The sequence below is a fragment of the Salvelinus alpinus genome, chromosome 30 (genome assembly GCF_045679555.1).
Source record: "Salvelinus alpinus chromosome 30, SLU_Salpinus.1, whole genome shotgun sequence".
In the NCBI taxonomy this organism is placed as follows: Eukaryota; Metazoa; Chordata; class Actinopteri; order Salmoniformes; family Salmonidae; genus Salvelinus; species Salvelinus alpinus.
In genome coordinates this window covers 32,571,213-32,595,396 of record NC_092115.1, presented here as the reverse complement: position 1 = coordinate 32,595,396, position 24,184 = coordinate 32,571,213, and the positions used below count along the sequence as shown (strand labels likewise).

The window sequence follows — 24,184 nt, the reverse complement described above, 5'->3', positions numbered from 1 at the left end:
TGGAACAGTGAGTGCATTCTGACATCACGGCCATAAAACAACTCACGCTGGGGCGATGGTTAGAGATATTTGGAACTCACATGTGAAAAGGTTAAAAATAAAAAACTGAAATATCACATTTACATAAGTATTCAGACCCTTTACACAGTACTTTGTTGAAGCACCTTTGGCAGTGATTACAGACTCGAGTCTTCTTGGCACACCTGTATTTGGGGAGTTTCCCCCATTCTTCTCTGCAGTTCCTCTCAAGCTCTGTCAGATTGGATGGGGAGCATCACTACACAGCTATTTTCAGGTCTCTTCAGAGATATTCGATCAAGTTCAAGTCCTGGCTCTGGCTGGGCCACTCAAGAACATTCAGAGACCTGTCCCAAAACCACTCATGCATAGTCTTGGCTGTGTGCTTAGGGTCATTGTCCTGTTGGAAAGTGAACCTTCGCCCCAGTCTGAGATCCTGAGTGCTCTGGAGCAGGTTTCAGTCAAGGATCTCTCTGTACTTTGCTCCGTTCATCTTTCCCTCGATCCTGACTTGTCTCCTAGTCCCTGCCGATGAAAAACATCCCCACAGCATGATGCTGCCACCACCATGTTTCACCATAGGGATGGTGCCAGGTTTCCTCCAGACGTAGAGCTTGACATTCAGGCCAAAGAGTTCAATCTTGGTTTCATCAGACCAGAGAATCTTGTTTCTCATGATCTGAGTCCTTTAGGTGCCATCTGGCAAAGTCCAAAATGGCTGTGATGCCTTTAACTGAGGAATGGCTTCGGTCTGGCCAATCTATCATAAAGGCCTGAATGGTGGAGTGCTGCAGAGATGGTTGTCCTTCTGGAAGGTAATCCCATCTCCATAGAGGAACTCTAGAGCACTGTCAGTGTGACCATCAGGTTCTTGGTCACCACCCTGACCAAGGCTCTTCTCCCCAGATTGCTCAGTTTGGCCAGGCAGCCAGCTCTAGGAAGAGTCTTGGTGGTTAATTGAATTTACCACGGGTGGACTCCAATCAAGTTGTAGAAACATCTCAAGGATGATCAATGGCGCCGGAAGAAATGGCAGCAGTTTTACGGGAGCCCAAACAATTGTGCTTTTATGTGTTTTTTTTTCTTGTGTTATTTGTAACTTATTTTGTATATAATGTTTCTGCAACCGTATCTTACGGCAAAAAAAGAGCTTCTGGATGTCAGGACAGCGATCACTCACCTTGGATTAGACAAAGATTTTTTCTACAACAAGGACGACGCACAAGACATTCTCCAAACACCCCACAGGGCCGACATCCCCGTTATTTGCAAGAGGAAGTACAGGTACAGAGGACAAAGAGCCGGATGCCTGGTCAGGACCCGGAGAAGGCGACTGGGAAAGCTGCCGTTACCGACAATACTACTCGCCAACGTGCAATCATTGGACAATAAATTAGACGAGGTACGATCACGAATATCCTACCAACGGAACATCAAAAACTGTAATATCCTATGTTTCACGGAATCGTGGCTGAATGACGACATGGATATTCAGCTAGCGGGATACACACTGCACCGGCAAGATAGAACAGCACACTCCGGTAAGACGAGGGAGGGCGGTATGTGCATATTTGTAAACAGCAGCTGGTGCACGAAATCTAAGGAAGTCTCTAGATTTTGCTCGCCTGAAGTAGAGTATATTGTGATAAATTGCAGGCCACACTACTTGCCTAGAGAGTTTTTAGCTATACCTTTCGTGGCTGTTTATTTACTACAACAGACAGATGCTGGCACTAAGACCGCACTCAGTCAGCTGTATAAGGAAATAAGGAAACAGGAAAACACTCACCCAGAGGCGGCACTCCTAGTGGCCGAAGACTTTAATGCAGGGAAACTTAAATCAGTTATACCAAATTTCCATCAACATGTTAAATGTGCAACCAGAGGGAAAAAAATTCTAGATCACCTGTACTCCACACACAGAGATGCGTACAAAGCTCTCCATCGCCCTCCATTTTGTAAATCCGACCACAACTCTATCCTCCTGATTCCTGCTTACAATCAAAAATGAAAGCAGGAAGCACCAGTGACTCGGTCTACAAAAAAAGTGGTCAGATGAAGCAGATGCTAAACTACAGGACTGTTTTGCTATCACAGACTGGAACATGTTCCGGGATTCTTCCGATGACATTGAGGAGTACACCACATCAGTCACTGGCTTTAATCAATAAGTGCATCGAGGACGTCGTCCCCACAGTGACTGTACGTACATACCCCAACCAGAAGCCATGGATTACAGGCAACATCCACACTGAGCTAAAGGGTAGAGCTGCCGCTTTCAAGGTGCGGGACTCTAACCCGGAAGCCGACAAAAAATCCTGCTCTGCCCTGCGACGAACCATCAAACAGGCAAAGCGTCAATACAGGGCTAAGATTGAATCATACTACACCGGCTCAGACGCTCGTCTTATGTGGCAGGGCTTGCAAACTATTACAGACTACAAAGGGAAGCACAGCGGCAAGCTGCCCAGTGACACGAGCCTATCAGATGAGCTAAATCACTCGCTTCGAGGCAAGCAACACTGAGGCATGCATGAGAGCATCAGCTGTTCCGGACGACTGTGTGATCACGCTCTCCGTAGCCGACGTGAGTAAGACCTTTAAACAGGTCAACATACACAAGGCTGCGGGGCCAGACGTATTACCAGGACGTGTTCTCCGGGCATGTGCTGACCAACTGGCAGGTGTCTTCACTGACATTTTGAACATGTCCATATCTGAGTCTGTAATACCAACTTGTTTCAAGCAGACCACCATACTCCCTGTGCCCAAGAACACAAACTCAACCTGCCTAAATGACTACAGACCCGTAGCACTCACGTCCGTAACCATGAAGTGCTTTGAAAGGTTGGTGATGGCTCACATCAACACCATTAACCCAGAAACTCTAGACCCACTCCAATTTGCATACCGCCCAAACAGATCCACAGAGGATGCAATCTCTATTGCACTCCACACTGCCCTCATTAAGTTTGCAGATGACACAACAGTGGTAGGCCTGATCACCGACAACGACGAGACAGCCTATAGGGAGGAGGTCAGAGACCTGGCCGGGTGTTTGCCATAATAACAACATATCCCTCAACGTAACCAAGACTAAGGAGATGATTGTGGACTACAGGAAAAGGAGGACCGAGCACGCCCCCATTCTCATCGACAGGGCTGTAGTGGAGCAGGTTGAGAGCTTCAAGTTCCTTGGTGTCCACATCAACAACAAACTAGAATGGTCCAAACTAGAGGTCGATCGATTATGATTTTTCAACGCCGATACCGAAACCGATTATTGGAGGACCAAAAAAGCCGATACCGATTAGTCGGCCGATTTTTTTAATTTATTTGTAATAATGACAATTACAACAATACTGAATGAACACTTATTTTAACTTAATATAATACATCAATAAAAATCAATTTAGCCTCAAATAAATAATGAAACATGTTCAATTTGGTTTAAATAATGCAAAAACAAAGTGTTGGACAAGAAAGTAAAAGTGCAATATGTGCCATGTAAAAAAGCTAAAGTTCCTTGCTCAGAACATGAGAACATATGAAAGCTGGTGGTTCCTTTTAACATGATACTTCAATATTCCAAGGTAAGAGGTTTTAGGTTGTAGTTAATATAGTATTTATAGGACTATTTCTCTCTATACCATTTGTATTCCATATACCTTTGACTATTGGATGTTCTTATAGGCACTTTAGTATTGCCAGTGTAACAGTATAGCTTCCGTCCCTCTCCTCGCTCCTACCTAGGCTCGAAAGAGGAACACATCGACAACAGCCACCCTCGAAGCAGCGTTTCCCTTGCAGAGCAAATTTATGCATACATTTCTTTAATCAATTTTAGAATAAGTCTGTAACTTAACAAAATGTGGAAAAAGTCAAGGGGTCTGAAAACTTTCTGAATGCACTGTAGATAGGGTAATATGGTCAATCAGGACACAGAACACCGTTTCTGAGTTATTACAATGTTCCTATCCTCTTCATATGCTGTGTACACTGTATTTTATGATTTTTTTTCTTCATCACGTGTTGAAAGTCTTAAGAAATGGAAAGTGGTAGGCCACACAAGCTCACAGAACAGGACCGCGGAGTGCTGAAGAACGTGGCGAGTCAAAATCATCTGTCCTCTGTTGCAACTCTCACTACCGAGTTCCAAACTGCCTCTGGAAGCAACGTCAGCACAGAACTGTTCGTCGGGAGCTTGATGAAATGGGTTTCCATGGCTGAGCAGCCGCACACAAGCCTAAGATCACCATACGCAATGCCAAGCGTCGGCTGGAGTGGTGTAAAGATCGCTGCCATTGGACTCTTGAGCAGTGGAAACGCGTTCTCTGGAGTGATAAATCACGCTTCACCATCTGGCAGTCCGACCGACAAATCTGGGTTTGAATGCTAGGAGAATGCCAGGAGAATGCTACCTTCCCCAATGATAGTGCCAACTGTAACATTTGGTAAGGAGGAATAATGGTCTGTGGAAGTTTTTCATGGTTCGGGCTAGGCCTCTTAGTTCAAGTGAAGGGAAATCTTAATGCTACAGCATAGAATTACATTCTAGATGATTCTGTGCTTCCAACTTTGTGGCAACAGTTTGTGGAAGGCCCTTTACTGTTTCAGCGGGACAATGCCCTGTGCACAGTGCCCTAACCGCAACCTTATCGAACACCTTTGGGATTAATTGAAACGCAGACTGCGAGCCAGGCCTAATCGCCCAACAACACTGTCCGACCTCACTAATGCTCTTGTGGCTGAATGGAAGCAAGTCTCCACAGGAATGTTCCAACATTTAGTGGAAAGCCTTCCTAGAAGAGTGGAGGCTGTTATAGCAGCAAAGGGGGGACCAACTTCATATTAATGGCCATGATTTTGGAATGAGATGTTCGACGAGCAGGTGTCCAGATACTTTTGGCCATGTAGTGGAGCTTGAGGTATTTTCAGAAGCAATTTTTACAAATAGATGGCCAGCTGGGGATAAATGGTTAGTAAAAGCACCACACATTCAATTGGTGTCTGTTATGGGACCAGAGGCTGTCACAGCCTGCTGGGGCAATGGGGGGATGGAGTTTATTCTTAAAGATTTGACCACTTTCCAGAATTTAGCTGGATTTCCACCACTCTCCGATACACAATTGAAGAAGTATGCTGACTTTGCTTTTCGAAACAGATTAAGACATATATTTCTCAAACGTCTGAAGGACTACCAGTCACGGGAAGAATCAGTCAATCTATCCTTACTCCAAGCAAGTTTCTTTCATGAAATCTTTCAGACAATTCATGCGGACACATCCTCCCAATCATACAATCCCAGGTCACACAGGAAATATTGTTCATTGAACGTTCTAAAATGTATCTTTGTAATAATGCGTGGACATGATTTCGGTAGCTTAAAATCTCTGATGCAGGCAATGGGACAATGGTCACTGAGCTCATTAGCAAAGATTCCATTGGCAGTAAACTTATGAGGGGTGTTTGTCAGAATGAAAAAAGTAGATTTTTCAGGCTGTTTTAAGTTGGGGTGGGTTGATTTAGTTATCAGTTGAGTTAAATTTAGCTCAGTCGCGGGAGAGCAATAAACTTCCACTAACGTTAGTTGGGCATTATTACCAAGCCCACATTTAGGACAAGACATTCAAATTGCTTAGGGACAGAGGTGATAACACACACAGTAACATTCAAGTTGTTCTTTATGAATATGGTGACACCCCCATCTCTGTCAGATCTATAAACATTCTATCCATTTAGACACATCGGAGTCTGGCACAGACTTTTTTTTAAACAAGTCTCAGTAATTATCAAAATGTCCGAGTTAGTTTGAGAAGACAGAATTAAAATAAGATCAATTTTCAAAATCAAACTGACATTTACATTAATCTGTCTAAGACCACATCTTTGGGATTCAGATCAGATGGAGTCTCTAACACAAACATGCTCTGATCAGTAGGTAACCCTCTATATGAAATAGCCTTGGGGTTGGCTTGAAATGGTATAGATACAAGATTGCTTAGAACTGTGCCATTTGGTCTATGTCTTGAATGAGGATGTGGATAAATACAAGACTCAATGTTTCGGCCAAGGACTGATATCCAATCACAATGTTCTACGAATTAAATGCCATGTGTCTATATCACCTTGTAGTGGGCCTGCAATACAATCCTCAAATGTGAAATGTCATTAAATCTGGAGTGGAACATAGGGATGTATTATAATCTGCTTTATTAAGGAACTAGAAATGTACATGCTGAGAATGTTGTGGTAATATTAGGTGAAAAGGAAATATAACATTTTCTAAATGTTATTGAAATATTCTGAGGATCTCCAAGAGAATTTAAAATGCATATTGTGTGAACATCAATTGAATATGATGTTAAAGCTAAAACAAATATGCTATGAACAAATTACTTATTTGGAAATTGTGGAACATTGTGGAACATTGTGGAACATTGGGGGAGTGCTGTGTGCTATGTCTTAAGTACAATATGTACATGTCACAAGAATATTCCTGCAACATTACAGAAAACTCACATAACTTAATTACATATTCTGGGAACCTTTAAAGAACATTAAGGGAATGTCCTGTGTAACCTAACTTAAACATTTTATGAATGTCATCACAACTGAGCATATTTTGTGCTTTGGGAACCTCTCTCTTTTAATGTACCCACACTGTTCCCACAACCTAATTAAATGTTCTGGGAGCTTTTAAATAACATAAAAAATGTGTTCTGAGAATGTTCTTGTAACATCAAATAAAATAAAATCAAATGTATTTATATAGCCCTTCTTACATCAGCTGATATCTCAAAGTGCTGTACAGAAACCCAGCCTAAAACCCCAAACAGCAAGCAATGCAGGTGTAGAAGCACGGTGAACATCAGGTGAATGTTTTTTGCACCCTAAAATAAACATTGTATAATAATCCGTACAACAGGTCAGTTCATATTTTGTGATGTCCTCACAATGTTCCCACCCGACTGGGACATCACGACTGAACATTGTGGGGTCAGCACAACTGGACAGTTTTTGTGTTATGAGAACATTTGCCACAACTTAACTAATGTTTACAGAACCAATTTTGAATTTTTGGGAACATTTTAGTGAATGCTAGGTGAACATACCAAGGATATTTAATTTTACACATAAAAAAACATTTGGTTTTTGAATGTTTTGGTTATGTTATCATCCTAATGTTAGATACAACCCTAACTAGAACTTAATGGGAATCTTAGCTAATGTTCTGGGAATGCTCCTGGTTTGCTGGATACCCTCTATGCCAAACGGCATTTCATTGTACTGTACTACTGACCCCTCTACAATGTATGTGTCAGCCTGAATGACACATTCAGACCACAGACCAACTCACCCTCCCCACTCCTCAACTCTCACCCCTCGCCCCCTCACCCCTCTCTCTACCGTATGTGCCAGACCAGCTCATCCTCCATACTCCCCTCACTCCCCAGCCATCACCTGCCTCTCCTCATGCTGTCTCTCTGCTGTTCCTGTTAGAGTGTGTGTGTGTGTGACACTTAGCTCTGATTCATAATAGATTTGGGAGGGTGTTCTGAATGATTTATTAGCCACCTGGCACAGAGACAGCTACTCCATGCTGTGTGTGTGTGTGTGTGTGTGTGGATTACCTGTACTCGGCATCGCCTCACACCTCACACACAGCTACAGTGGACACTCCCAGCTCCTCAACATATATTCAGTCCACCTCTTGATTCTCTTTCTCTCCATTTTCAGTCTGTACACAGCATTGGCAATATTATACAGCACTTATTATACAGCACTTATAATATAGGGGGGAGGGGAGGAGATGGATGGGGGGATTGGGTGGGGGGGCTCATTTCCAATCTTGCTGTGCTAATTGAACTGTATAAACAATGGTTTCTAGTCCCATGTGGGTAGTGGTTGGGAAAACACAGGCCCAGCTATTTATTCTGTGACTAATAATGGTTTAATGCCGCATGCTTTACTAATCCCAATGGAAGCACGCTAAACATTTTATAAAACATTATGTTTATGAAGTTAAATGGAAGATAATGCACTTAAGTCTAGTACAGTCATCTATAGGCGTGGGGTAAGTTGAGCCATGTTTTACATTCAGCAGCACTCCATCAAAGAAAATATATCTACATATATTTCACCATGTTGTGTATCCCTGGAAATAATTAGAATCATGTAAACATTACAGTTTTGAAAAGCTAGCTTGTCTAAAAAATGTGGTTTCTTGGCACAACTTTGCCCGGATATGGGGTAAATTGAGCCGCGAGACAGGGTAAGATAAGCCGCCTACAAATTTATGTAATGAATGAAATATTACCACTACCATAACTATCCTTTTTTCCCAAACACAAGACAACACAATCAAACAAACACAAACACAATCAACACAATCTTTTAATAATTTTAAGCATCTTTTAACAGAGGCTTAACATCTAAAAAACTATTTGTACTTTTTTAAACAGTTTTAACATAGGCCAGACCCTGTTGTTACCTTGTATCCCAGCGATAATGCCTTGCATTATGCCTAGGAAGAAAACATTTCAATTTGCTCTAATTGCCATCGGCTCTACCATTGGCTCAACATACCCCATGGCCATAGGCTCAATTTACCCCTTGGCAAACATTTTGACTATATTAGCCCACACAGCTACAAGGATGCACTTTCATACTACAGTAAGTTTAGGACCTCATATTGAATCTTATAGACCCCAACTAATGTATAGAACAATCGTAAAATTATCTATGTTGGTTTAGATAGAAGCATCATGAATCCTCTAACACAATAAATACATTTGACTTGGTGAAAATCTGTTTTTTGGATCTAACTTGCTCACCACTTCCATGTGGTTTCTTCCTTCACAGACTCCATGAAATATTTGGTGAAATTATTCATTTTGTGTCTGGTTTCCTAGAAACAAGGCTGGTTCAACTTACCCCTTTGGTGTCATTTACGTACAGGACTCCTCTGTTTGTGTTGTTGTCGTTAGCTGTAAGCAGAGTTGTCTTATAATGGCAGCAACGTGATGTTTAGATTACAGTTATTGTCTCTCTCCTTTTCTCTATTTGTCCCTCCCAGTGTTCAGTGCTGGTTCTCCGTGTAGGTGGAGGTGTGTGGGAGAGGCCGGCAGGCCGCATTCTGTTCATGTAATGAATTCAATCACTTAAAAGTCTGTTTCAGTACAATACAGTGTTACACTATGAGGTGACCGTGAAAGTGGAGCAACCATTCAGAGTAGCGTGAATGAATGAACGAGTGAATGAATGAACAAAACAAACACTTAAACAACATAAATCAATTCCAGAAATCTGCCGATACTACTCCTATCAATCCCTTACATTAACAACTACTGAAAATACTCATCTCTATTAGCTAGTGTATTTCTCCAATGCAGGAACTGGTTGATTTAGACTGTTTATGTGACAGTTGGTTTGTGTAGCCTGAGTGCCAGTCTGTTTGTGCTATCATATCAACTGTCACTCATTGTCATGTTTGGCTTGACAGTGACAGCAGTGGTGTTGGCAAAAGCACAAACAGATCTGGGACGAGGCTATTGGTCGTGTGATTCTGAGAGCAAACCAAACCAATGTCAAAACCAGTCCCCCCCCACCAGACCAGCTTTTGTTAAATGTGTTTGCTGGCTGTAGACTCCTACACCTCTCCACCACAGGAGGTTGGTGGCACCTTAATTGGGGAGGATGGGCTCGTGGTAATGGCTGAAGCGGAATAGGTGGACTGGTATCAAATACAGAAAACATATGGTTTCCATGTGTTCTTTCTCCTTCCTGGTGAGGACGCTCCAGAAATACACTTTTTCTCCTTACCTCCACTATTTGTCAGTGCTCTTCTCTCTCTCTCTCTCTCTCTCTCTCTCTCTCTCTCTCTCTCTCTCTCTCTCTCTCTCTCTCTCTCTCTCTCTCTCTCTCTCTCTCTCTCTCTCTCTCTCTCTCTCTCTCTCTCTCTCTCTCTCTCTCTCTCTCTCTCTCTTGCTCTCTCCCCAGTCTCAGGACAACCCCCCTCTCTCTCGTTCTGTCCACGCTCTCTCTCTTACCCTCTTTCTCTCCTTCAATCTCTCGCTCCTTCTTTTCATCAATCTCTCTCCCTCTTTCTCTCTCTCTCTGTCCCTCTCTCTCTCCGCTTTCAGTGAATATTGCGTGGGCCCACACTTGAGTTTCTGCCATGTGCTTTCTGCACCCCTCCACACACACACGCACGCACGCACGCACGCACGCACGCACGCACGCACGCACGCACGCACGCACGCACGCACGCACGCACGCACGCACGCACACACACACACACACACACACACACACACACACACACACACACACACACACACACACACACACACACACACACACACACACACACACACACACACACACCCTCGCCCACAATCCACAGCTCTGACGTGTGTGAGTGAATCTATTAATCTGCAGTGCCTTCAGAAAGTATTCCCACCTCTTGACTTTTTTCACATTTTGTTGCGTTACAAAGTGGGATTAAAAGGAATTTAATAGTCATTTTTTGTCAATGATCTACACAAACTACTCTGTACTGTACTGTGGAAAGAAATTCGAACATTTGTAAAAAAGAAAGAAAAAAGTATGTACAACAAAACACTAATATACACTGAGTATACAAAACACCCGCTCTTTCCATGACATCGAAAGAGCGGGTGAAAGCTATGAACGCTGCATGCATTCATAGCTTTAAGGGTGAAAGCCCTTATTGATGTCACTTGTTATATCCATTTCAATCAATGTAGATGCATTGGAGGAGCCAGGTTAAAGAAGGATTTTTAAGCCTTGAGACAATTGAGACATGGATTGTCAATGTGTGCCATTCAGAGGGTGAATGGCCAAGACCGCATTTTTAAGGGATATGGTAGTAGGTGCCAGGTGCACCGGTTTGTGTCAAGAACTGCAACGCTGCAACGAGTTTTTCATGCTCAACAGTTTCCTGTGTGTATCAAGAATGGTCCACCACCCAAAGGACATCCAGACAATTTAACACAACTGTGGGAAGCATTGGAGTCAACATTGCCCAGCATCCCTGTGGAATGCTTTCAACACCTTGCCCTGATGAATTGAGGCTGTTCTGAGGGCAAAAGGGGGTGCAACTCAATATTAGGAAGGTGTTCCTAATGTTTGGTATACTCAGTGTATAAATCATTGACTACACCACTGATTATTATTTATTATCAATCTGATCACATTACATTCAGAGAGACATTATCAGTAGGTAAGAACACAGACATCATTCAGTGTGGCTCTCTCTGGAGGGAGAGAGTACAAACCAAATCTCACATCCCTCAACAACCGTATTGACAGCCCTCCACCCACACACGGAAACATTGAAACACCATTTACAGCAACCAACAGGAGGCAAAGAAAGGCAAATTCACAGTCTCTATGTACTGTATACACTGTATATCTTGTACTGTACGCTGCATTCCTGACCAGTAGCGGTGCGTGGATAACATCACTGGGGAAGCCAAGCCAAATCAGTAAAAAAGCCATATTACAACCTATGTTGTGATAATTGCGTTGTTTGCTCTATAACCTGTTAGTTCATACACCACCATGATATACAATAAGGCTGTGACAACAAAAAGACAACAGTCACACAGTGTCGGAATAGATTCAACTACACACACTATCAGGGATCAAGGTAAGACCCAGATGCAGACTGTCAAGTAACACTGTTTATTGTAGCAAACAGGGGCAGACAAAGACAGGTCAAGGCAGGCAGGGTCGAAAATACAGGGTATGGCAGAGGTACAGGATGGCAGGCGGACTCAGGGTCAGGGTCAGGCAGAGTTTAGTAATCCAGGGGTGGAGCAAAGGTACAGGACGGCAGGCTCAGGCTCAGGCAGAGAGGTCAGGCGGGCGGGTACAGGGTCAGGACAGGCAAAGGTCAAAACCGGGAGGACTAGCAAAGAGAGGCTGGGAAATGAAAGGAGCTGACAGGAAAAATGCTGGCAAGTTTGAACGGACAAGACGAACTGGCAACAAACAGACAGAGAACACAGGTATAAATACACAGGGGATAATAGGGAAGATGGGTGACACCTTGAGGGGGGTGGAGACAAGCACAAGGACATGTGAAACAGATCAGGGCGTGACACATACATTTGTTCCATCCCAAAACCGGAAATGAACTTATGTCCGGTGAAGTCCACAAAGCAAATAGTGCATACCAACAGTTATATCACCTGCAGCATGGTCAAGCAAGTTAATATTTACAGTTTACCTAACAACTGCTGATTTAGAACCACAGAGTTACCGCAAGTCAGCACAAAGACAACAGGAGCACTGCCTCCGCTATTCCAGCACCATTTCAACTTAAACATTGAAACATCATCAGCTCAACAAGGTTATACATGCTTAGTTTAATACACTGAAAACAAACTTAAAGATAACAAAAATGATTTAGTCCAATCAATGTTGCTAAATATCATGTGGCTGTCTATGGTGCTGATCCGTCTGTGTTGGTTTGTTTGTTTGTGTGTGTGTGTGTGTGCGTAAGTAAGTAAAACAAAAACTGTTGACTGACCCTACTTGTAGACTAGTTGAACGCCAATGCCATCCTCCTCTCTTGTTGGCAAAACAGTCTATGGCTCTGTCATACACACTTTTAGTTTTTGTTGTGATAGGCTCCCTAGCTAAAATACTTGCTAGCCTGAATTCCTCACATGGGCAACAATGAACCATCTAAGTTAACTAGCTAGTTAATGCGAGCCTACTAGGCTACATCTAGGCTAGATATTAAACTTCAATTGTCTCAGGCCAGTGGCACAACATATTCATTTATGGTTAGATCAGAATCGCTGTCATCATCATTGGTCTGTACAGAGAGTTAAGTCAAAACCGGAAGTTCAAATCCCCATCTCCGTCCATGGCTTAGGAAAGGGACGATTTAGCAAGCTAGCTACTGCAGGACATCAACACAAGCAGACCAGAAACAGACACGTTTTTCTGACAATGACGTTTTGCGAAGGAAGTGATTTGATTTGGCATGATGCCTAATCCAAACTGGCCACCCATGGGCGGTGCTTTGCTGCACTAGGACAACCCACAGTTGAGCTCAGCTCAACGCTGATTGGCTAATTATTTTATAATTTTTTAATCAAGGGTGGCCAAATGCTTGCAGGCATCAATCAATCAAATGCTACGGCGGCAACATATTATACTCTTTTGGTCAAGACAAAGTAATCTTTACAAATTAATAAAAAATGAAAAGCTGAAAATGAAAAGTTAAAATGTCTTGAGTCAGTAAGTATTGAATCCCTTTGTTATGGCAAGCCTAAATAACTTCAGCAGTTATCATTTGCTTAACAAGTCACATAAGTTGCATGGACTTATCTGTAAGGAACCCTTGCTCGAGCAGTGAATTTCAAACACAGATTCAACCACAAAGACCAGGGAAGTTTTCCAATGCCTCGCAAAGAAGGGCACCTATTGGTAGATCGGTAAAAATAAAAATAGCAGGCATTGAATATCCTTTTGATCATGGTGAAGTTATTAATTACACTTCGGATGGTGTATCAATACACCCAGTTACTACAAAGATACAGGTGTCCTTCCTAACTCTGTTGCTGGAGAGGAAGGAAACCGCTCAGGGATTTCACGAGGCCAATGGTGACTTTAAAACAGTTACAGAGTTTAATGGCTATGATAGGACAAAACTGAGGATGGATCAACAACACTGTAGTTACTCCACAATACTAACCTAAATGACAGAGTGAAAAGAAGGAAGCTTGTACAGAATAACATGTTTCCAAAACATGCATCCTGTGTGCAATAAGGCACTAAAGTAAAACTGCAAAAAATGTGCGCCCTGAATAGAAAGCGTTATGTTTGGGGCAAATCCAACACAACACATCACTGAGTACCACTCTTCATATTTTCAAGCATGGTGGTGGCTGCATCATGTTATAGGTATGCTTGTCATCGGCAAAGACTGAGGAGTTTTTTAGGATGAAAAGAAACAGACTAGAACCAAGCACAGGCAAAATCTTAGAGAAAAACCTGGTTCAATCTGCTTTCCAACAGACACTGGGAGACAAATTCACCTTTCAGCAGGACAATAACCTACAACACAAGGCCAAATGTACACTGGCGTTGCTTACCAAGACGACATTGAATGTTCCTGAGTGGCCTAGTTACAGTTTTGACTTAAATCAGCTTGAAAATCTATGGCAAGACTTGAATATGGCTGTCTAGCAACTTGACAGAGCTTGAAGAATTTTTAAAAGAATAATGTGCAAATATTGTACAATCCAGGTGTGCAAAGCCGGTTTGTGTCAAGAACTGCAACATTACTGGGTTTTTCACGCGCAATAATTTCTTGTTTGTATCAAGAATCGTCCACCACCCAAAGGACATCCAGCCAACTGCCACGACTGTGGGAAGCATTGGGGTCAACATGTGCCAGCATCCCTGTGGAACGCTTTCGAAACCTTGTAGAGTCCATTCCCCAACGAAGTGAGGCTGTTCTGAGGGAAAAAGAGGGTGCAACTCAATATTAGGAAGGTGTTGCTAATGTTTGGTATACTCAGTGTAAATTATAATTCAGTGTACACCACTTCCGCCCCAAAACCGCTTATCCATAAACCACACTGCTTATTAACCGTTGATCCCATTGGAAAACATTAATTCAATCTTTTATTCTGAATCTGATCATGTATTTCTATCTGCAGAATACTGGCAACAGCAGGGGCCCACATGAACATACCAGTGGATCTGCGGACCCTGAGGGCGGTGAGAGTCCTGAGGCCCCTTAAATTGGTCTCTGGGATCCCCAGTGAGTACAGTCAATATCTACCAGCATATCAATATAATTTACAGTGTCATAATACCTCAATATGTACCTTACTGTAATGTCTAATTCTCAGAGGCACTCAGACATTAACTCTTCACACGTGTGTGTGTGTGTGTTATACATTTTATCATCAGGCTTGCAGATCGTGCTGAAGTCCATCATGAAGGCCATGGTGCCCCTGCTCCAGATCGGTTTGCTCTTGTTCTTCGCCATTCTTATGTTCGCCATCATCGGCCTGGAGTTCTACAGTGGGAAGCTCCACCACACCTGTCTACCTACTGCTGACATCCTGGGTAGTTACATACTCCAGTCTCCCTCACACTCTCTGTGTTTTATACACTACCCCACACTCCCTCATACTCTCTCTCTATCCAAAACCTCTTTGCCCACTTCTACTGTACCTCTATCCATGAAAGAGGTTCCCTTCCCCTCTGTGTTGCATCTTCACAGGGTCCTCATCTCTATTATCCTGTATTTGACAATCTCTCTCTGTTTCGCTCTCTCGTGCTCTCCCCCCTGCATCGTTATTAAGAACATCTTTATACTGCTTCTCTTTTACCTGACAGCTTCATGAGGACCGGACTGTCCCATCTAACCAGTGATGGAAAAAATACCCAATTGTCATAGTTGAGTAAAAGTAAATATACCTTATTAGAAAATGACTCAAGTAAAAGTGAACGTCACTCAGTAAAATACTACTTGAGTAGAAGTGTAAAATTATTTGGTTTAAAATATACTTAAGTATCAAAAGTAATGGTTTAAATCATTTCACAATCCTTATATTAAGCAAACCAGACTGCACAATAACACAAAAATATATACTGTATATATATATTTTGGGATATACTCCAACACTTCGACAATAATTTTCAAACAAAGTGTCTAGTGAGTCAGTTCAGAGGCAGTAAATCAAATCAAACTTTATTTGCCACATGCGCCGAATACAACAAGCGTAGACTTTACAGTGAAATGCTTAATTACAAGCCCTTAACCAACAGTGCAGTTCAAGAATTTACCAAGTAGGCTCAAATAAAAAGTAATAATTAAAAGTAACACAATAAGAATAACAATAACGAGGCTATATACAGGGGGCACCGGTACCGAGTCAGTGTGCAGGGGTACAGGCTAGTTGAGGTAATCTGTACATGTAGGTGGGGGCAAAGTGACTATGCATAGGTAACAAACAAACAGCGAGTAGTAGCAGCAGTGTACAAGAGGGGGGGTGTCAATGTAAATTGTTCGGTGGTGATTTATATGAATTGTTCAGCAGTCTAATGGCTTGGGGGTAGAAGCTGTTGAAGAGCCTTTTGGTCCCAGATGTGGCGCTCCGGTACCGCTTGCCGTGCGGTAGCAGAGAAAACAGTCTATAACTTGGGTGACTGGAGTATCTGACAATTTTATGGGCTTTCCTCTGACACCGCCTATTATATAAGTCCTGGATGGCAGGAAGCTTCGCCCCAGTGATGTACTGGGCCGTTCAACTACCCTCTGTAGCGCCTTACGGTCAAATGCCGAGCAGTTGCCATACCAGGTGGTGATGCAACCGGTCAGGATGCTCTCGATGGTGCCGCTGTAGAAATCTGGGGGCCCATGCCAAATCTTTTCAATTTCCTGAGGAGGAAAGGTGTGGTCGTGCCCTCTTCACAACTGTCTTGGTATGTTTGGACCATGATAGTTCGTTGGTGATGTGGACACCAAGGAACTTGAAACTCTCGACCCGCTCCACTACAGCCCTATCAATGTTATTGGGGGCCTGTTCGGCCCTCTTTTTCCTGTACACACCCCTGAGGGGCCCGAGTGTTAAGGATCAGTGTGGCAGACGTGTTGTTGCCTACTATTACCACTTGGGGGCGGCCCGTCAGGAAGTCCAGGATTCAGTTCCAGATGGAGGTGTTTAGTCCCAGGGTCCTTAGCTTAGCGATGAGCTTCGTGGGCACTATGGTGTTGAACGCTGAGCTGTAGTTGATGAACAGCATTCTCACATAGATGTTCCTTTTGTCCAGGTGAGAAAGGGCGGTGTGGAGAGCGATTGAGATTGCGTCATCTGTGGATCTGTTTGTGCGGTATGCAAATTGGAGTGGGTCTAGGGTGTCCGGGAGGATGCTGTTGATGTGAGCCATGACCAGCCTTTCAAAGCACTTCATGACAACCGACGTGAGTGCCACTGGGCGGTAATCATTTAGGCAGGTTACCTTCGCTTCCTTGGGCACAGGGACTATGGTGGTCTGCTTGAAACATGTAGGTATTACAGACTCGGTCAGGGAGAGGTTGAAAATGTCAGTGAAGACACTTGACAGTTGGTCCGCGCATGCTATGAGTACATGTCCTGGTAATCCGTCTGGCCCAGCGGCTTTGTGAATGTTGACCTGTTTAAAGGTTTTGTTCACATCGGCTACCGAGAGCGTTATCACACAGTCATCCAGAACAGCTGGTGCTCTCGTGCATGCTTCAGTGTTGCTTGCCTCGAAGCGAGCATAAAAGGCATTTAGCTCGTCTGGTAGGCTCGCGTTACTGGGCAGCTCGTGTCTGGGTTTCCCTTTGTAGTCCGTAATAGTTTGCAAGCCCTGCCACATCCGACGAGCATCAGAGCCAGTGTAGTAGGATTCAATCTTAATCCTGTATTGATGCTTTGCTTGTTTGATGGTTCGTCTGAGGGCATAGCGGGATTCCTTATTACCGTCCGGATTAGTCTCCCGCTCCTTGAAAGCGGCAGCTCTAGCCTTTAACTCGATGCAGATTTTGCCTGTAATCCATGGCTTCTGGTTGGGATATGGACGTACAGTCACTTTGGGGATGACGTCATTGATGCACTTATTGATGAAGCCGATGACTGAGGTGATGTATTCCTCAATGCCATTGGATGAATCCCGGAACATATTCCAGTCTGTGCTAGCAAAACAGTCCTGTAGTGTAGCATCCTTGTCATCTGACCACTTCCGTATTGAGCGAGTCACTGGTACTTCCTGCTTTAGTTTTTGCTTGTAAGCAGGAATCAGGAGGATAGAATTGTGGTCAGATTTGCCAAATGGAGGGTGGGGGAGAGCTTTGTATGTATCTCTGTGTGTGGAGTAAAGGTGGTTTAGGATTTATTTTTACCTAGTTGTGTAACAGTATTGCTCTCCTCGACCCAATCTGGGCTCAAACCAGGGACCCTCTGCACACATCAACAACTGACACCCACGAAGCATCGTTACCCATCGTTCCACAAAAGCCACGGCTCTTGCAGAGCAAGGGGAACAACTACTTCAGGTCTCAGAGCGAGTGACGTCACCGATTGAAACGCTATTAGTGCGCACCACGGCTAACTAGCTAGCCATTTCACATCGGTTACAGTTGCACATGTGACATGCTGGTAAACATTTGGTGAAGCTGATTTAAGTTTGCCTGCATTAAGGTCCCCGGCCACTAGGAGTGCCGCTTCTGGGTGAGCATTTTCTTCTTTGCTTATGGCCTTATAGAGTTGGTTGAGAGCGGTCTTAGTGCCAGCTTCGCTTTGTGGTGGCAAATAGACGGCTACGAATAATACAGATGAGAACTCTCTTGGTAGATAGTGTGGTCGACAGCTTATCATAAGGTACTTTACCTCAGGTGAGCAATACTGACAAAAAGACACACACCCCCACCCCTCGTCTGACCAGAGGTAGGGTCTCTGTTCTGCCAGTGCATGGAAATTCCCGCCAGCTCTATATTGTTAATTTCTTCATTCAGCCATGTCTCGGTGAAACATAAGATGTTACAGTTTTTAATGTCCCATTGGTAGGATAATCTTAATAGCAGGTCATCAATTTTATTTTCTAACGATTGCACGTTAGCAAGGAAAATGGAAGGCATTGGGAGTTTACTCGCTCGCCTCCGGCTTCTCAGAAGGATCCCCGATCTGCGTCCCCTTTTCCGGCGTCTTTTCTTCACGGAAAAGGCATAGATCTCGGCCTGTTCCAGTGAAAGCAGGATATCCTTCTCGTCTGACTCGTTAAAGGAAAAAGTTATTTTCGGTCATAATAGACGGTAGCAGCAACATTATGTACACAATAAGCAAAATAATAAGTTGCACAAAACCCCCCCAAAATAAGAAAATTGCATAATTGGTTGGGAGAATGTAAAACGTCAGCCATGTTCTTCGACGCCATCTTTTCAAAAAGGATGACCAGGGCGGTTCTCTTGATAAGTGCATGAATTGTATAATTTTCCTGTCCTGTTAAGCATTCAAAATGTAACAAGTACTTTTTGATGTCAGAGAAAATGTATGGAGTAAAAAGTAAATTATTTTCTTTAGGAACGTAATGGAGTAAAAGTAAAAGTTGTCAAAACTATAAATAGTAAAGTAAAGTACAGATACACCACTGCATCTGACCCTACTCTACAAAAAAATATTTTGTTTTTGTTTTTATTTACACAGTCATGTTTCAAATGCTTGTTCTAACTAGTGTACTGTATCCAGGAGTAAAGTTTACAAATTTGTAAGGTGATGGCATGGGGCAAACATTATTCATGTTTGTGAGTGAACGTTATTTATAATAAGGGTTACATGGAGAAAATCTGACCTCTGAAATGAAAATGGATGGCCCTACCTGCAGCAAAATATATTTCACATAAACCCTCCCTGAACACTTAAAAAATAAACAGGTCACCTTCCCCTATACCGCAAATAATAATGAAAAAGTGGATAGCAGAGAACATGTCTACCATTTACCCTGACTTCTTAGACAGACCAGAGCCTTAGATATGCAGTTTTAGAAACTGTTCTTCGTCCTGTAAGCATGATATGGCAATGCAGGAATTTTGATAGCTCACAAGGCTGCGGGCCAGAAGGTTGTTGGTAGGGGTGGAAAGATCTCCTTTATAGTAAAAACATTACATGAATCTATCGTTGTATTTGCAGGTCCGAGAAAAAAGGGCTTTTATAAAAAATGTCAAGCAATTGTACTTAATTTTACATATTAGCGGAATCGTTTTTTAATACCACACAAGTAATTGAAATGACAGGCTAAGAATGGACAGAGAGATAAAACCTATGTGTTCATCTAATCTTATTTCTCCAATGCCAAATCAGTGTGTCTTGTTTGCAACCAAACTGTCCTTGTTTTCAAATTATTCAATCTGAGACATCATTAGGAATCTGTGCATGGTGCTTTCAAAAGTTAGGCCTACCTTTCCACCCCAGACAGAGTAAGCCTACAGATGCAGAAAGATTACAGCTTTAAGTGCTGGCTACTTTTCTTCCATGGCTTAATCCAACGAGAGAAGGTCACAAGTGTTTCCTTAAAAGCTGTCTGAGTTTAACATCTTCTATTGTACAGAAAGTGAATAGCTTAATCAATTAATAGTGACATAATTAGATTATTTCCCAAGCAAAGTCAGCCTGTGAATGTCAAAAAAACAAAGCAATTATATCCCCATATGCACCTTTTCCGGGTATTTTACAGCTTGTTTCTAGCATAAAGCATCGTGGATCAAAGCGCTCTTATAGATCACTTTATATAATCAGATCCGTTTTATTTTCTTCAAAATCTTAAACTAACAAGCGGTAGGCCTGTGCTTTTTTTATAACTTATGGGGTCCAACAATTCAAAATCAAATAGCTAAATGATCCATAGTATAACCCTCTTAAAACAATTCCATATGTCAGCTTAGCACCCCTCCCTCCTCCTCCAACGTCAAATAATTGAAGAGTGCATTGTGGGTGGAAGAATAACCAACAAATCTATGGATATAGCAGCCTATAGCCTAATTTTGTCTGTCAAACAGGTAGGCCTACCTCTTTTTTCTTGAATAGGAAGAAATAGGCTCCAACACAAAACCCTCTTGTTGTTATTAAAGTCTAATTAAAATTAGGACGGTTGAATTAAATTATGCCTATCAGAATTTGACTACTTTCAGCACCATGAGCTGTCCATTTTCGATTGATTGTGCCACGGCACCACAATGTACATTAAGTTACTCGAATCTGGCTTATTGTGAGGTCAATAAGTTTAATAAAAACATCAGGGGCAAGAAACATATTGTTTCTAATCAAATCAATTATAGTAGTAGCAAGCTATCAAAGTTGACCCCCGGTCCTCCTCCTCATCTTCGCTCTCTCCTTCTCAAACTGAACAGAACATAGTTCGTGCACAAGAAAGTGCATTTTTTGGAGTCGGCCCAATCAAAACCTATTTTTGGTAGAAACCTTTGACTCTCCTCCTGAACTACCACCGTAGGCCTACACAGCACAGCCATTGGTTAGGCAGCACACAAAAAAAGAGCAGAGCAGGCGGGGGCTCAGGGTTGGAATATCCATTTCCGTGTGTAATAAAGCCTAGTTTAATTTACACCATCCCATCACCTATCTTAGAAATGTAACTTTGCTCTGTGCTTCTCCGAGCGTGCACTTCGTAGCCTATAGGCTATGGATCACTTGATTGAGACCACTCTAAATAGCATATATGCGCACTTGATATTGCACGCCCAGCAGAGAATCAGAGATGAGGGACGGCATCAGGCACACATCGATATATAGCCTAATAAGCAACACAGAGAAATATAAACATTTCATCAATTACAAATTACATGACCCCAATCCCTCCCCTTGACTGAAATTGAACATGACACTACCCCATTTTCCTCTAGGTATCTATTCTGTAAATTGGAATCCGTCCCTTAATACGCCCAACTGGGCTCCCTAGCTACCTTTTTAATTAGCCAACAATGATTACTCTGTAATCACACAAGCCAAATATAGTATTTTATTAAATATGGTTTAACACAGTCAGATATGATCTCTCCAGAATGTGTATTTCTCAACCCTCAATTCACGAAGCAGCACTGACCCCTGGGATGTTGGTGACCGGTCCCTGAGGTGGTTAGCTGAAACAGATTCAGTCAGTTTTCAAGTGGCAGTTTTTAATCTAAGCGGTCTTTGAAGGAGGAAGGATCACAGCTCACCTGTTGTAATTAAGGTTGACGCTCTAGACATACGCTACTCCTAAACCTTATTGCCCTCTTAAAGAGCAATCTGCATTTCAAACAAAAACAAAGCGTTCACTCTACCACCACTGTTTTGGTAAACAGCTGAGGGTTTGGGCTGGAAAAATGTAACCCTCTCTCAAATTCATAGACGGAGCTATGGATGCCAGGACTGACCATCCATGATATCAAAATGATAGTTTTAACAATGTTTTGAGGCTATACAGTGTTTGTTCTCAATTACTTTGTTTACAAACAATGTAATGTTTTACATTTAGCAGACACACTTACAATAGTGAGTGCATGCATTTTCCAATTGGTCCCCCATGGAAATCAAACCCACTACCCTGGCGTTGCAAGCGGAATGCGCTACCATCTGAGCCACACGGGACCTATAAAACAAGCTTATATTTTGGGTTCAGATGGGCAACGGCAGCTGAACTAAGCTAATGGGGTATTTATAAGTTATATTCTTCAAAAATCAATGGGTGCATATCATTAATTTAAAAGGTCAAAATTGGATGTACCAACTGCAGATTGCCCCTTTAAGGCAACTTTGTCACATTGAAAAGGTCAGATGCAGCGCCAATGTAATCAAACAATGAAAAAGCTGTGACACTGTTCGTTTTGTGTAGAAAGTAACAAGCTACCTACACGTTAACCACCACAACCCATGCCTTGTCCTGTGTTAGAAAATGAGACGATGGATACGACCGAGGTGGAGTTTGCGTGTGGAGTCAGGAAGTGTCCGGAGAACTATGACTGCATCGGGTCATGGATCGGCCCCAACAACGGCATCACCCAGTTTGACAACATCCTGTTCGCTGTGCTCACTGTCTTCCAGTGCATCACCATGGAGGGATGGACAGCTGTACTCTACAATGTGAGAACAGATCACTCAAAGTATTTTTTAGGAACTATTTTTAAGGTAGAGACATTGAAGTAAGGGATAATCAAAGAGGGGCTATGAAGTCCGGTGGAAATAATGCGTGTGTGATGCGTCCCCGGCGCACCGCATTGTGGCACAGCTTCCGCATTGTGCTTGATTTCCAGAGAATGCATAGCCCCTTGTTCTTACATAGTAACTCTTCAGCAGTGAAGCGTTAAGTCTGTACCTGTATTTATGTACCCTATACATGTCTATTGTACTTCCTTTAGACCAACGATGCCTTGGGCTCTATGTGGAATTGGATGTACTTTATCCCTCTCATCATCATTGGCTCATTCTTCGTACTCAACCTGGTGTTGGGAGTCCTCTCTGGGTGAGTAAATAAAAGCTGTGTGTGTGTGTGTGTGTGCACACGTGGAAGTTTGTGTGTGATTTTATGAGGGTTTTGGAAGAGGAAACAATGGGTTGCCTCATGTCCTGCGTGTGTAGGGAGTTTGCCAAAGAGAGGGAGCGGGTGGAGAACAGGAGAGCCTTCATGAAGCTGAGACGTCAACAGCAGGTGGAGAGAGAACTCAATGGATACAGAGCCTGGATAGACCGAGCAGGTACTGTACTGTTACCTTACAACCGCTACCACCCGAGAGATAACTACATAAGACACAAAAATGTATGTATTATAAGATCCAATTGGATCTGCCGGGATGGAGCTGCCTGGTGAATATGTGGATGGAGCTACTTGGTGAATATGTTGATGGAGGGTGACTTTGTGAAGCTCCAGTGCTATAATGGCAATCTACAGTATCTTTCTCCCACGCAAGTAGAGGTTGAGTGGAAGGTGATGCGAACTCCTTGACTCAAGTGTAAATGTGTGAGTGTGAGTCTGTGCATATCTGTGTGTGTGAGCGTGTACGCATGCGTGTGTGTGTGTGTGTGTTCACTCATCCGTGTGTGTACGCTCATCTGTGTGTGTGTGTGAGTGTGAATGTCTGTGTGTGTACGTCCGTGTGTGTGTGTGTGTGTGTGTGTGTGTGCACATCCACGCGTCCATCCGTGTGGGTGGGTGTTCACTCATCCATGTGTGTGTGTACGCTCATCTGTATGTGTATGTGCGCGTGAATGTCTGTGTGTCTGTGTGTGTGTGTGTGTGCACATCCACGCGTCCATCCGTGTGTGTTTGAATGTATGCATTAGTCATAGAAATCAATAAGTGTTCCCTCTCTGCAGGGCGTCATCAGGGCCCTGAAAGTGAAAAGTTAGCTACCAGGCGAGCGCTGGATGAGCTCTTACCTGATGATGAGTTCTTCCCTCTCTCAGAGCATCAACACTATGCAACACTATGCATTCAGGCCAAATACTCACCTTTGTAATGCTAATAAAATCATCACAATATTACATTTAAACAGGTTAGCCCCATGATTTGTTCACGATCTTCTGAGAGTGCTAAGGGAAAGAGAGAGAGAGCCCTGTTTATGTTTCAGGAGCACTTTATGATTGACCTGGAATTC

General features: G+C 43.0%; 1 protein-coding gene across 3 annotated transcripts in view; it reads left to right on the top strand.

The window, feature by feature from the left end:
• Nucleotides 1-24,184, top strand: part of LOC139560447 (voltage-dependent R-type calcium channel subunit alpha-1E-like) — an 82,432-nt gene that overhangs the window by 18,224 nt on the left and 40,024 nt on the right. For all 3 annotated transcript variants that reach the window (XM_071377229.1, XM_071377230.1, XM_071377228.1), the window contains exons 3-7: nt 14,727-14,830; nt 14,983-15,141; nt 22,483-22,673; nt 22,949-23,052; nt 23,169-23,284. In XM_071377229.1, the coding sequence (XP_071233330.1) occupies nt 14,727-14,830; nt 14,983-15,141; nt 22,483-22,673; nt 22,949-23,052; nt 23,169-23,284 (674 nt within the window). The remainder of the gene's footprint in view (nt 1-14,726; nt 14,831-14,982; nt 15,142-22,482; nt 22,674-22,948; nt 23,053-23,168; nt 23,285-24,184) is intronic.